This window comes from Triticum dicoccoides, chromosome 3B (assembly GCF_002162155.2).
Source record: "Triticum dicoccoides isolate Atlit2015 ecotype Zavitan chromosome 3B, WEW_v2.0, whole genome shotgun sequence".
NCBI classification, from domain to species: Eukaryota; Viridiplantae; Streptophyta; class Magnoliopsida; order Poales; family Poaceae; genus Triticum; species Triticum dicoccoides.
The window spans coordinates 7174284-7187607 of NC_041385.1; the positions used below are offsets into that span (position 1 = coordinate 7174284).

The 13324-nt window shown below is 41.8% G+C and overlaps 2 protein-coding genes and 1 long non-coding RNA gene across 5 annotated transcripts in view; 2 read left to right on the top strand and 1 right to left on the bottom strand.

Annotated features, from left to right (window-relative positions):
• The first annotated feature begins 2671 nt into the window (after nt 1-2671).
• LOC119274299 (O-acyltransferase WSD1-like) lies at nt 2672-5493 on the top strand. 3 transcript variants are annotated; one of them, XM_037554981.1, is made up of 7 exons: nt 2672-2928; nt 3054-3675; nt 4117-4161; nt 4242-4315; nt 4461-4652; nt 4779-4916; nt 5068-5493. In XM_037554981.1, the coding sequence occupies exons 1-7, from the start codon at nt 2683-2685 to the stop codon at nt 5230-5232; spliced, it is 1482 nt and encodes a 493-aa protein (XP_037410878.1). In that variant the 5' UTR covers nt 2672-2682; the 3' UTR covers nt 5233-5493. The 3 variants fall into 3 exon arrangements, with proteins under 3 accessions (XP_037410878.1, XP_037410877.1, XP_037410879.1); XM_037554980.1 differs by having other exon boundaries at nt 3054-3671; nt 4095-4161; nt 5068-5492; XM_037554982.1 differs by having other exon boundaries at nt 3054-3450; nt 5068-5491.
• A 4547-nt stretch (nt 5494-10040) lies between these two features.
• On the top strand, nt 10041-13318 carry LOC119274301 (O-acyltransferase WSD1-like). The gene is made up of 7 exons (XM_037554983.1): nt 10041-10289; nt 10517-11137; nt 12087-12153; nt 12240-12313; nt 12464-12655; nt 12781-12918; nt 13075-13318. Exons 1-7 carry the CDS (start codon nt 10041-10043, stop codon nt 13255-13257), a joined length of 1524 nt encoding a protein of 507 aa, XP_037410880.1. The 3' UTR covers nt 13258-13318.
• LOC119274302 overlaps nt 10446-13324 on the bottom strand; it is a 6996-nt gene continuing 4117 nt past the window's right edge. The window contains exon 2 of the long non-coding RNA XR_005135111.1: nt 10446-12714. This is a non-coding gene — a long non-coding RNA (uncharacterized LOC119274302). The remainder of the gene's footprint in view (nt 12715-13324) is intronic.

Consider the following 13324-nt stretch of genomic DNA (forward strand, 5'->3'; position numbering starts at 1 on the left):
AAAAAAATTTGGAAGGGTTTAGCTAGCATTAGTCCATCGAGGGCATTTCATATGTTCAAAAGACCAAAATATGCGAAAATGGAGCATAATTCAAGAACTAAGGTCTCAGACATTGCAACAATCTCACACATAGCTTAGGTCTCACAAATAAATCTCACACATAGCTTTGGGCACAGTACAGAATAAAAGGCTCACGCATGGAGCTCACACATAATCCTCAAATCCGAGCATGCTATGGAATTTTGTGTACTTCCTCTTGCCCCGTGTCCCTAAGGCATTGCTTCCTCAAGCTACATCACTACCGGAAGAGGCACTATGAGCTTATTAGACCGTGAGGTATCAACAGCTGCATGATAGAGAACATTGTTAAACTATAAACTAATAATAACTATCAAATTGCATGTGGATTGACTGAAACTGGAAGTATCAAGTTCAAACACCAAATGTGAAGAACAAAGTACACTGAAGCACAAGCAACAAGACAACCATGCATACAATGAAAGAGGTCGGTCATGAACTTGCCTCGATACTGAAGGTTGTCTGAAAAAGCACCCTTCAAACACAAAGTTGTCAAATCTGTATATTAACCCACACTCAGAATATTGTACAAGATAACACATGGATATATATTTAAAACTCAATGTATCTTCTCTAACCGGTTAACCTTGTCCCAGAGCCATTTTATCTAGACTGCAATTAACAAATTACTCGTCCGCAGCAATTCTCGTCAGCAACAATCAGTTACAAAATTCAGTTTTAATTTAACACCTTCTCTGCTAGTAGGCTACTATTTAACACCTTCTCTGCTAGTATACTAGCACAGAGCACCGAATCGATAGACTCTACAAAGTAAAACTATGTGTCCCTGTAGTCGTTTATTTATCTCTGTACCATAAGAAACTTGATTCCAATGAACAAGGTAAACAGTAAGCATGAAACAAGCCATCAGTTAGCTAGCCATTGTCTCACGAGTTGATTAGTTCTTGTCCGGATGCAATCTGCCCAATCCCAATTCATGGAGCACTAGTATTCGTACTAGTCTAATTGAAACACCCACTAAAATTATCCCTGGCACTTGCAATTCAGCGAACCATAATACAACGAGAAGCTAGGTAGAAGGTTCAACTATTTGCCCATCCTCAGATCAGTTTGCAGGGCTGGTAACCACTAATACCATCATGCAACATACTCCCTCCGTTCCCAAATACTTGTCTTTCTAGAGATTTCAACAAGTGACTACATACGGAGCAAAATGAGTGAATCTACACTCTAAAATATGTCTATACATATCCGTATGTGGTAGTCCATTTGAAATCTCTAAAAAGACAACTAGTATTTAGGAATGGAGGGAGTAGATCCAATTAACCATGGATTATACTACTGTTGTTAATCCCCAGAACCAATGCGTCGCTAGTAAGATTAGAGGCACACGTACCAAAAGAAGACCAAACTAGAGCTTCAAATCTTTAGGGCCATGTAGGAGCAGGTCTCCATCGACTTCCGTGGAGCGGCTGCGGCTTCGATGATGGTGCGGCCCGGGAGAGCCGCCGCGGCGCTCGATCTGAGGAACGGCTCGGGAGGCGCGTCGGAAAGGCGGCCCTAGACTCAGGTTCGCAAGATGGTGGTGTCGCCCCAGGTCCTCGCGCCGGCGGCGTCGCCTCCAAGTCCACACGCCATCGCCGCCGGTACTCGTGAGATGGGATCGGAGATATGCGACAGTTACGTGGGATTGACTGAGCGAGGCACAATATCGAAAAAGCATGGACCATAATACCCTTCTTGATTAAATTAAATATTTTAGTTAATACGTTAAAATCAACGGAGGGAAATAATCACAGGAGGAGTTACATGAAATTACATTTCGTAACTCTCCAATCACTGTAAAAGAGCTCAAAGCCACAATTGGGGAGATTGCTTCTCCTGCGGCTCAGCAGCGTGAGCAAATGATGAAACAGCACACTGAACCCACAACTCAAAAATCATATTGTTTGATTTGAATTGGAAAAAAAATGAATCATATGACTTTACTACATACAACTCGTACTCCCTCTGTAAACTTATATAAGAGTGTTTAGATCACTAAAATAGTGATCTAAATGCTCTTATATTAGTTTACGGAGGGAGTATTTGATTAGACAATTTATTGCACCGTCGAATCACCTAGAACACATAATTTATGATTGATACATCCATGAAATGAGTGGTTGGTAAAAAGGGGAGCAGAAGTAGAAAATTCATAGCGAACCAATTGAATTGTTCAACTCAACATACAGCTACAATTGTCCACCAACTTCTGACCTCTACCTGTTGGCCTGACCCCTCAGCGAATCCTATACTAGGTGACCCTGAGAGCAATTAAGGTCGGCACAGTGGTTACATGATTGGAGCCTCGATCACCTACTACACCTTTTAAGATTGATACATCCATTGAATGACTAGTTGGTAAAAAGGGAGCCGAAATAGAAAATTGATAACCAACCAATTGAATTATCCAATTCCACACACGCCATCTAACAGCAAGGACGAAGAGTCCGACGGCTTTGCTAATCCAATCCCTAGTGATGTCTTTTTTTCTACTCTCTCTTTCAACTCAACAATTATTCTACCATAACAGGAACCTTTCTTCCCAACACAATATATATCACACCTTCAGAGCAGAGAGACATTGTAATTAGGACAGTTATGCAAGTAGCAATGAGTGCAGCCACTCACTCAAGCCGTCCGCTCTCTGTCCGTGTGTCACGGGAGAAGGAATGTGCTGACAATTCCATGGTAGAGCCCATGAGCCCTACCGGTAGAGTCATGGAGGAGTTGGGTGTGTGCATCGTCGTCGTGATAGGGCTTGGCACGCCGGTGAACCTGCCCGTCTTCCGTGCCGGCATCGAAACAGAACTGCTTACTCGTTTTCCACGCTTCCGCGGTATCCAAGTAATTCTACAAACTTTATTTGTTTCATTCCCTCCGTCCCAAAATAAGTGCCGTGGCTTTAGTTCAAATTACAACAAATTGGGCAATCTCTGGAGGATTTAACATATGCACATGCATGTGTACAGGTAATGGACGAGTCCACCAACAATGGCAAGCCGCGATGGGTGCAAACGACGGTGAACGTGGACGACCACATCGTCGTTCCCAGGCTGGATCCTGAGGCTGTGGCGTTTGACCCAGAAAAAGCTGTGGAGGACTACGTGGCGTCGCTATCCCTGCTCCCGATGGACAGGCGCCGCCCGCTCTGGGAGTTCCACTTCCTCGACTTTCCATCCTCCGAGGCAGCCTCCACGGTGGTGCTCCGTCTGCACCACTCCATTGGCGATGGCACGTCCATCACGACGCTCCTGATGGCGTCGTCCCGCAGCACGGCCGACCCAGAAAGGGCGCCGGCTATGCCACCACCACCCAAGCGCACAGGGGCCATCTACCAGCGGCAACCACGGCCTACTCTGTCTTCAGGTGATTACCTCGCACTGCTTGCATGGTTTTGGTCGTATGTCGTGCTGGCCTGGCACACACTAGTGGATGTAACGATGATCATTGCAACGATACTGTTCTTGAGTGATCCACGCACACTCTTCACGCGTGCGGACGGCCACGAGTCTCGCAGCCACAAGCGTTTTGTTCATCGGACCCTTAACTTTGACGATGTCAAGCTCATCAAGACTGCCATGAACTGTGTACGTACGTAAAGCTGCTCAATCTTATCATGAATTTATATATACTAATTGAAATCACCTGCACATGATCTACATGTTTTTTTTTCGCAAAATCTGCATGTTTTGTTGGCACTTATATGTCTGGAAACCCTATTGACGAAAGGTGAAAAATTAGATTTTAAAATGATTATGTACAACATATAACAAGTAATAAAACAGAAAAAGAAACTAGCAAAACTGTGAACGTGAAGTATTTATATGTAGTACTTGCATATATTTACATGATAAGTTGGCATTTTTCTAGATAACCTTTTGACAAAAACTGAAAACAAAAATTATAACTAGACATTATAACATGGTAAATAGAAAAAAATAGTTTTACATTTTAAAGTCTCAGAACAGTTATATCGGACAATTTTGTCTCTATCTCTTTTGGTTTCACAGACTATTAACGACGTGCTAGCAGGTGTGACTTCAGCAGCTCTTTCACAATATTACTTTAAAATGACCGGTAAGTGGTCTAGATAACAACGAGTGTTTGTTCTATAGGCATGCAAATTTTACACGTTGTTTTCTTATGTTCAATATTAGGTGACACTAACACTAAGAGAATCTGTTTGCGATCACTAGTCCTAGTCGACGCAAGGCCAGTCTCTACCCGACAAGTAAGAGCTTCATTTTTTCTCTTACTATAAATAAGTAATAAATGCTAATTACATGCACATAAACATAGTAGTATGCTCTTCGTCACAGTTTTGTATAATTTAATACTGAAAAGCACAATAATTTTCTTCTTACCACTATGAACAGACATATGTTACCAGAGTAGAGACAGGCAATCGACTTAGCAGCCTCATCTGTCCATTTAATATAGCCTTGCAAGATGACCCCCTTGACTATGTTCGTGAGGCAAAAAAAATTATGCATAGGAAAAAGAGCTCTCTGGAAGTGCTGTTCACACGAGTGGTCGGTGAATTTTTGGTGAAAAACTTCGGTGTCAAGGTATATTTCCTGCTCCTTTTGTACTTTATATGCTCTTCCAAGTATAGCTCTGCACAAACTTTGACCAAACATTATGTCTATGTATTCATGCTTCTAATTATTGCAACGACCCTTTAATGTAAGAAGGCAGGAGCTTTTATCTTCCGCCGTTTTGTCGAACGGACAACCATCATATTTTCAAATGCCCTTGGACCAGTTGAACATATGGCGTTATGTGGGCACCCAGTTGCCTTCATGGCACCTAGTATCTACGGTCCACCACAAGTAAGTCATCCATGTTGAACATCTAAAACATATGCATTATTAGGTTGCTTTGAGACTAAAACATCTATCATCATGTGTCTAAGAGAAAAGTAGCATTTGCATTTATTAATTTCACTCCATTTTGCATTTAATTGTATGGATTTCTATGCAGGCTTTAACCGTGCACTACCATAATTACGGTAGTGATATCAAGGTAGTTCTGGCAGTTGATGACGCACAATTTCCAGATTGCCACCAGCTTTTGGATGGTTTTGCCGAGGCCATTAGAATCATTAAGAATGCGGCAGCGCTCAAGATGTTGACAACATCAATCTAAAACGGCAAGACTGAGTAATGACAGCTGTATTTGTGCACATAAACCCAATTAATAAATAAAAATTATATATGAAACTTTGTGTAATGCTACTATGTTGTTTGTATATTAATTGTGTGCATTTCTTGTGTGCACTTTAATATATTGTGTTTATGCCAATAACTGTACGCTTTGGGTCAATCTTTTTTATACTAACAGATAATCTATTATTATAGTCGGTCAAAAGCTAGACTATGAAGCTCACCGTCTTTGTGAAGAGAAGCTTGATTGTGATGACTCAATTTGTGCAAGTCCACGTTTTCGTGTGATTTTATCCATTATTGGAGACATTGTATTTTCTCTTTCCTTTTGCACATCATCTGTAGAGATTCCACCACAACATTTAATCAAACATCAATCTTTACTGCAAAATCTATATGACTATTAACTAGGGGATTCTCGTATGTCTTCAAGAAAACACCATGGTGAACATGACCAGTGTCGATACGAATATGAGGAACAATCTGAAAGTATAAAACTTCATCAATAAAACATAAATCATCAATTGTTAAACACCATTTTGCATTGGGAAATGGGCATGGTAACCGATCTATACCCATTGCTCATATATGGTGATGGAGATAGGGATGGTGTTGGCGTTGTTGGTGGAGATTGTGGTGATGGATTGGATGAAGATGACCTCAATGATGTCTTGGAGTTGAGTACGACGGTGGCTTCGAATTCCCCAGACGGGATTATGGACCCGATAGAATCAGCCCTCTCAGAGAGGTGTAGGGTTCTTTGTTATGTGGCAGAAAAAATATATGTAAACAATCATCTGGGTGTTATTACGTCGGGAAGTCGGCATAGGGGGCTTTTGTGGATGTAACGATGATTGCTGCCATCTATATTGTTCTTGAGTGATCCGTCCACACTGCTCAAGCATGTGGATGGCGTCGAATCTCGCCTCCCGCAAGCGTTCCATGCATATGAGCCTTAGCTTTGACGATGTCAAACTCATCAAGACTGCCATGAACTGTGTACATAAAAGATGCTCGGTCTTTATCGTGAATATATATTATATACTAATTTAAATCACGTGCACAATGCGCATCCTGCTCCGTCTGCTTCCCAACCAACCAGCGGGCCTTGCTAGATTGGGCCTCACCTTGGAGGTAGCTATTGCACGTGCAAGGTCACGCGCGATGCGCCGCACCGATTATCCGATCTGGTGGAGTCCAGTCGTTGCATGTCATCCCAATCTCGTCGAGAACTTGCGCGATCCTGCCGTCGCCGTAAGCTCGCCTGCTGCACGGATGCTCCTTTCGATTGCTTTCACAAAAAATTACAACGACCGACGCCTCTACTGCCAGATCGCTCACGATCTCTTTCAACAAAACTTCATCGTTGCTCTTTCTCCTCGAGATCAACACAAACACAACCTTCAAATAACCTAGCTTTGTTATCACTTGTTAGAACTAATCCGAAGCGCACAGTTGATCATCCGAGGACCAAGCAATTACATAAGCATGACACCTAGATTTGTTAACAAGGTTCCTCAATATGGCTACATCCCTGGTGCCTGACTACGGGCGCTTCTCCCCGTGACACCGTCACAATACCGCACACCAGCCATCCAGGTGCCGGCACACGCCGACCGGCTCCCATCTATGTCCGTGCCATTATGTTGGCATAGGTTATAACGCGTGTGTACCCTCTCATTATATAAGAGGCCTAGGATCAATTGTCCTATTAGGACACGATCCTATCAACACATTATAGGACTCATAGTCCAACTGCAACCTATCTTGTATAATAATATTTGACACAACTCTAACACCTTCTGAAATAACCATGACGTCGATGCATGATGTGACGGCGACGATGCTGCAGGCGTCAGCGTGCTTTCAACGGCTCGACGACCTCAACAATGATGCTTCGGCGGCAATCTCGTCGCGGTGCTATCATCAAAACTTATATTAGTAAGTGAGGTATTATCTTGAGAAACTTATATTGCCTCATCGCACGCACGAGGCAGTGATGAAGTATCAAATGAACTACTAATCCAATCAACGGCTGTAGTGGATTTAATCTAACGAAGGAGCATGCGGCTATTTTTCGCATCGGTACAGCCGACTGGCGCCCACCAAGGGGAGTTGCTGCTTCAATCTGAATTCAATAATTTACCGTCTGACAGCATAGACCCACGTGGCTCCTTTGATTAGAGTCATACGCGAGCGACTCCCCGGACCAACTCTTGCTAGGTGAGGCTCACTGCGCGGCGGCGACTTTGATGGCAGACACAGCTAGGAATGGGGGCGGCGGCGATGGTCTTCGAGGGCGACACCACGATAACTCTGGCTTATCTTAAGTGGCGGAGCTTGACTGGGATGTTTAAAGTGTGCATGTTTGAAGGGCTAATGAGAAAATTTTCTTCTAATTATGTCCCTCCAAAAAAAATCTTCAGGAATTTGTCCTAGGCTGGGGGGAGGGGGGGCACAGCCCCCTCAGCAATACACATAGCTCCGCCCATGCTTATCTTCCTCTCCCCCTCTGTTGCGATGCGACTTAGGGGAGATGGGACTGATGGATGTCGTAAGTCGCATGAGTCGTAGGCGACTTTAGAATCAATCTGGCCGGTAGTCCCGTGGTCGGATCTTGAACAACAGAAGGCTCAACAAAGCGCACATAAGCTTCTAGTAACTTTAGCTATATTAATGGCGAGCTATTCCAAATAGTGCAGCTATTTGGAGAAAAGTGTGACCGGGTGCCCTTACACCCTTTATAAACAGTAAATTCAAACAAATAGAAAAAAAATCTGAAACTTTGCGACATCGAATATGGTCAGACTTTTTAGGTTCCTATAAGTTTTCATAACAAAATATCATGCAGAGAAACGTGTACACACGAGTTTAAGGTTTCAATGCTGAAAGTGCTCAAAACTTCAAGCACTGATTTTTTTTCTTGTGTAGGGCTCCTCAAATGTTTTTTTTCTGCATGATAACTTATAAGCACCTACAAAGTTTGATCATATATATTTGATGTTGCAAAGTTTTAGATTTTTTTAAATTTTTTCCTTCTATTTATTTTGAATTTACTGTTTACAGGGGGTGTAGGGGCACCCGGGTGCTGAAAAACTACTCTCAGCCATTTGCCGTTATATGGGTCGTACCTAGGTAGGAGACACTCCCTCGGTTTGATAATATAAGAGTCGTCTTATATTGTGGGACGGATGGAATAGGTAATAACTGACATAGTTTAGCTTCAAGGATCAAAAAAGCAATAAAGCATCTGTAGCTAGCAATTTAAATCCCTGTCAAGGAAGTCAATACTGGTGAGCGGACTGGCAGAGTGTTGAACCGCCCAACAAACCGTGTATGACGGGTGTTCCCTCACATGCATGCTAACTTGGTGGTCTCCTCACATAATCTTGTACTATGATCGAACGTCGGAGTAACTGTCATCATCTTTATATTTCTAGAAGAGTGAACAGCATACCTCAACGAGTCCGGTTAGTGTACTACGGTCGTTCATCTTGGCCGAACCTGTTTACATGCTTGTCTCTATCCATACGATCTTACTGTCTGTGCCCATTTTCCTCTCCTCCACTTTTGCATGTTGACAATATTTGCCAACCATATAAAATGTGCAGAAAGGCACCAGTGTACTACCACTCATGACATGTAGAAACACCTCTCTGGATGCATGACATGTTTACCACCTTTTTGTTATATGATTGGTATCAGGTAAGGTTTTGTATCACTAGATATATATTCCCTCCCTTCCTCCGGTTTAAAGGGTCCATCTTAAAAATCAGAAATTTGATATCTATAAGCTTTCATGTTTCCGTAATAGACAAATAAATTTATGTCCACGTTAACTTCTCTCAAAGTTTTGTTCTCAATGTAAAATCAACCGATGCATGAAGGAATGAGGGGGTCATACATGTATCATTAATGTTTTATCTATTCCTTCCGTCCGAGTTTATTGGGCCCAAGAGCAACCAAGAGTTGTACTTATTTTTTAGATCCATAAAAAATATAGCATGACAGTTTTTTGTGGCATATTAATACTGAATGTAGCTCGGCCGCCATGGATGCCGAATAAATGATCAAAATTCATATTTGTAAGTTTCAATTTTTTTTGGAAATACACTTAGAGAGACAAGCGTAAATTTTCAGGACGAAATACGTTATGATGAGTGCTACACACACAAAAAAATACAAATATGCTGCTCTTTAGTACATGCACTATTCATCCTCAAAAGTCCATGATTTTTTTGGCACAGCTTGCATTTCAAGAAATTTCATTCTGAAATTTTACACGCGCGCACACACATCACATCCTTGTATACTTGTCAACTGTTTTTAGGTTTTCTTGAAACTTTGAATATTGAATTTTGATTTTTTTTTTCAAATTTGGCCTCGATGGAGGCTGAGCTCCAGAACGCCCTACTCATATGATATAATTTATTATGATATACTGTAATATACTAGGAGTGCCAAAGCTATGCATGCCAAATAAGTGCCAACGCCGTGCATCCTTTCTTCCGGCTATTTACTCTCCTCAGCTGCACACCGACTCCTCTACCCAACTTCTATCTTCCATCTGTATTTGTACGTTCTAATAGCTTCGTCTCACTTAATGTGATACAAAACACCACAAAACCATCTCGATCAAACAGACCTGAGAGAACACCACACCTGGTGGGCACTAAATTCTATCTCCAAGATAAGCACGATGCAAGAGCGGGACCTTGCCTCCTGCGCAATATATATACTGCACCTACCGAGCCAAGAGCCGTTGCAATTCACAATAGAGAGTGGCCACTCATGGAAGCAAGAGCGAACGTAGCCGCTCCGTCAAGCCGTCCGCTCTTTGTCCGCGTGCCGACAGAGATGGTATGCGCCGACAACTCCATGGCGGAGGAGCCCATGAGTCCTACCGGAAGAGGTATGGAAGATATGGGTATCTGCATCGTCCTCGTGATGGGGCTCGGCACGTCGGTGAACCTGCCCGTCTTCCGCGCCGGCATCGAAACAGAACTAGTTACTCGTCTGCCACGCTTCCGCTGTATTCCAGTAATTTTCTAAAACTTTTTTTTATTTTGTATATATTTCCAACTTGGTTTGAGTTGCCCTTATCCTGTTTTTTGGCTTGTATATAAATTAAGACACATATCCAAATTATACTGCAACAATATACAGAACATACTACATATCCTTACCCTTATCCTGTGAGTATTTATACGATGGCATTAACTGAAAATATAGTTGTATTTTATGCATCTCATTCTTTGCATGTACAGGTAATGGACGAGTCCGCCAAGGATGGCAACCCGCGATGGGTGCAAACGGCTGTAAATGTGGATGACCACATCGTCATCCCAAGGCTGGATGCTGCTGCTGTGGCATCCGATCCGGAAAAGGCCGTGGAGGACTATGTGGCATCGCTGTCCCTGCTCCCGATGGATAGGTGCCGTCCTCTCTGGGAGTTCCACTTCCTCGACTTCCCAACCTCCGAGGCCGCCTCCACGGTGGTGCTCCGTCTGCACCACTCCATTGGCGACGGCATGTCCATCACAACACTCCTGGTGGCATCATCGCGCAGCATGGTCAATCCATCAAGGCTGCCAGCTATGCCGCCACCACCCAAGCGCACGGGCGCCATCTACCAGCTGCCACCACGGCCTCCGCTGTCTTCGGGTGATTACCTCGCGCTGTTCGCGTGGGTTTGGTCCCATTTTGTGCTGGCTTGGCACACACTTGTGGACATGGCGTTGATTGTCGCGACAATACTGTTCTTGAGTGACCCACCCACTCTCTTCATGCGTCCACCAGGCGGTAGCGAGACTCGTCGCCGCAAGCGTTTCGTGCATCGGACCCTTAGCTTTGAGGATGTCAAGTTCATCAAAACTGCCATGAATTGCGTACGTATAGCTGCTGATATTTTTTTTTTCCAATTACTTAGAGATAGCAATTGAAATCACGGATGCAAGGACCACTTGATTTTTTTAAGTAATATGTTGGCAGTTATCTAGAAATTTTTTGAGGAAAGCTGAAAATAACATTTTAAAATGGTTATTATGGCATGTGAAAAAATATCAAAAATTACTGTACATTTTAAATCCTCTCAAAACAATAAATTTATGATAAAATCAGAATTGGAATATAGGACTCCAAAAACAAAGTATGAACTGGGTACGTAAGTCGTTTAACCTTTATAGGTAGTATCTATTCTATGATTTATTAAACGATAGATAACAGCTTACAGGAATAAATGCCAAGCAAAATTCAATTGGTCCTTTTCTAACTTTGGCTATTAACCCCCAAAAAATATAAGAAATATTATTGGCCAAGTGAAAGTAGTATCATTTTATTCACCAGTTTCTTCGCGGTAATGCCAGTTCTAATGTTACTTATACATTGGAAAATAATGACTACAAAACTTGATTTTTTGAATATTATTTAGAAATCTAGACGCGCAAATGTAGTCACCCTCGTAGGTTTACAGATATTTTCAATATAAATCACAAGCACAAAGTCTACGTATTACTTTGGTAGTTTTCAAGATAACCTTTAGATAAATACTAAAAACAATATTTAAAGTGGACAATATAACATGGTAAACAGAACAAAAATTAGTTCTACAATTTAAAGTCTCCTCAAAACAATTTATGAAAAAATATATAAAATTGGAATTGCATTTTTCTTTAAATATGTTGCCCACACAATGTGTGGGTTTCATGACTAGTTATTGAATAGCATGGCCATGACCCCCTAATCAAGCCGTATATAAATGTGCCTCCCCTGCTCGATGTCGTGTCTCCATTTGACTCATATATAGGACATTTCTGTCCCTCCTTTTCATTTTCACAGACTATCAACGACGTGCTGGTTGGTGTGACTTCGGCAGCTCTTTCACATTACTACTTTAGAAAGTCTGGTAAGTAGTTTTTCCGGTAACGACAATGGATGTTTGTTCTGTAGACACACATTTCTTACACTTTGCTTTCTTATATTTAATGTTAGGTGGCAGTAATACTAAGACAATCGGTCTGCGTTCATGTGTCCTTGTCGACGCAAGGCCTGTCTCTACCAGACAAGTAAGAACTTTATTTTCTTGGTTCAGATAAGTAATAGTAAATACTAATTGAGTGGCATACAAATGTAAACCTAGTAACACGCGCTTCATCACAAATTTGTTTAACTGATACTACAAATTATATTAATTTTCTTCTTACAACTATGAACAGACATATGTTACCAAGGTAGAGACAGGAAATCAACTTACCGGTCTCATCTGCCCATTTAATATAACCTTGCAAGATGATCCCCTTGAGTATGTTCACGAGGCAAAAAGGTTCATGCATAGGAAAAAGAAGTCTTTAGCAGTGATGCTCACACGAGTTATTGGTGAATTCTTAGTCAAATGCTTTGGTCTGAAGGTATATTACCTGCTCCTTTTGTACATTATATGCTCTTCCCATGATTACATTGCACATACCTGGAACAATCACTGTGTCTATTTATTCATGTTTACATTAATTGTAATGATTTTCAATGAAAGCAGACAGGAACATTTATCTTTCGCCGTTTTTTCACACGTACAACCATAATATTTTCAAATGCAATTGGGCCAGCTGAACATATGACGTTATGTGGGCACCCAATCGCCTTCATGGCACCTAGCATCTATGGCCAACCACAAGTAAGTCATCCATATTCTTACATCCAAAACATATGCCCTCTTATCTTACTTTATGACAATAACATCCTTAATCATGTGTCTGCGAAAACAAAACTAGCTTTGTGTTTATTCATTTTACTCCATGTTTCCTCTAACTGACTGGATTTTTGTATGTAGGCTTTGACTGTGCACTACCATAATTATGGTAGTGATATGAAGGTGGTTCTCGCAGTTGATGACGAACAATTTCAAGATTGTCATCAACTTTTGGGTGATTTTGTTGAGTCCATCAGGATTATGAAGAATGCGGCAGCCCTGAAGATGTTGACAACATCGACCCATAATGGTGTGACTGAGTAATAGACAATTGGATAGGTGGACATATACAAAAACGATAAAAATAAATATATATGCAACTGTGTGTAAT

Coding starts and splice junctions, on each gene's coding strand:
- LOC119274301 (XM_037554983.1), top strand. CDS start 10,041: ATGGAAGCAAGAGCGAACGTAGCCGCTCCGTCAAGCCGTCCGCTCTTT. Junction 12,314..12,463: donor GGCCTGTCTCTACCAGACAA/GTAAGAACTTTA, acceptor AACTATGAACAG/ACATATGTTACCAAGGTAGA. Junction 12,919..13,074: donor GCATCTATGGCCAACCACAA/GTAAGTCATCCA, acceptor TTTTGTATGTAG/GCTTTGACTGTGCACTACCA.
- LOC119274299 (XM_037554980.1), top strand. CDS start 2,683: ATGCAAGTAGCAATGAGTGCAGCCACTCACTCAAGCCGTCCGCTCTCT. Junction 2,929..3,053: donor CACGCTTCCGCGGTATCCAA/GTAATTCTACAA, acceptor GCATGTGTACAG/GTAATGGACGAGTCCACCAA. Junction 3,672..4,094: donor TCAAGACTGCCATGAACTGT/GTACGTACGTAA, acceptor TTGGTTTCACAG/ACTATTAACGACGTGCTAGC.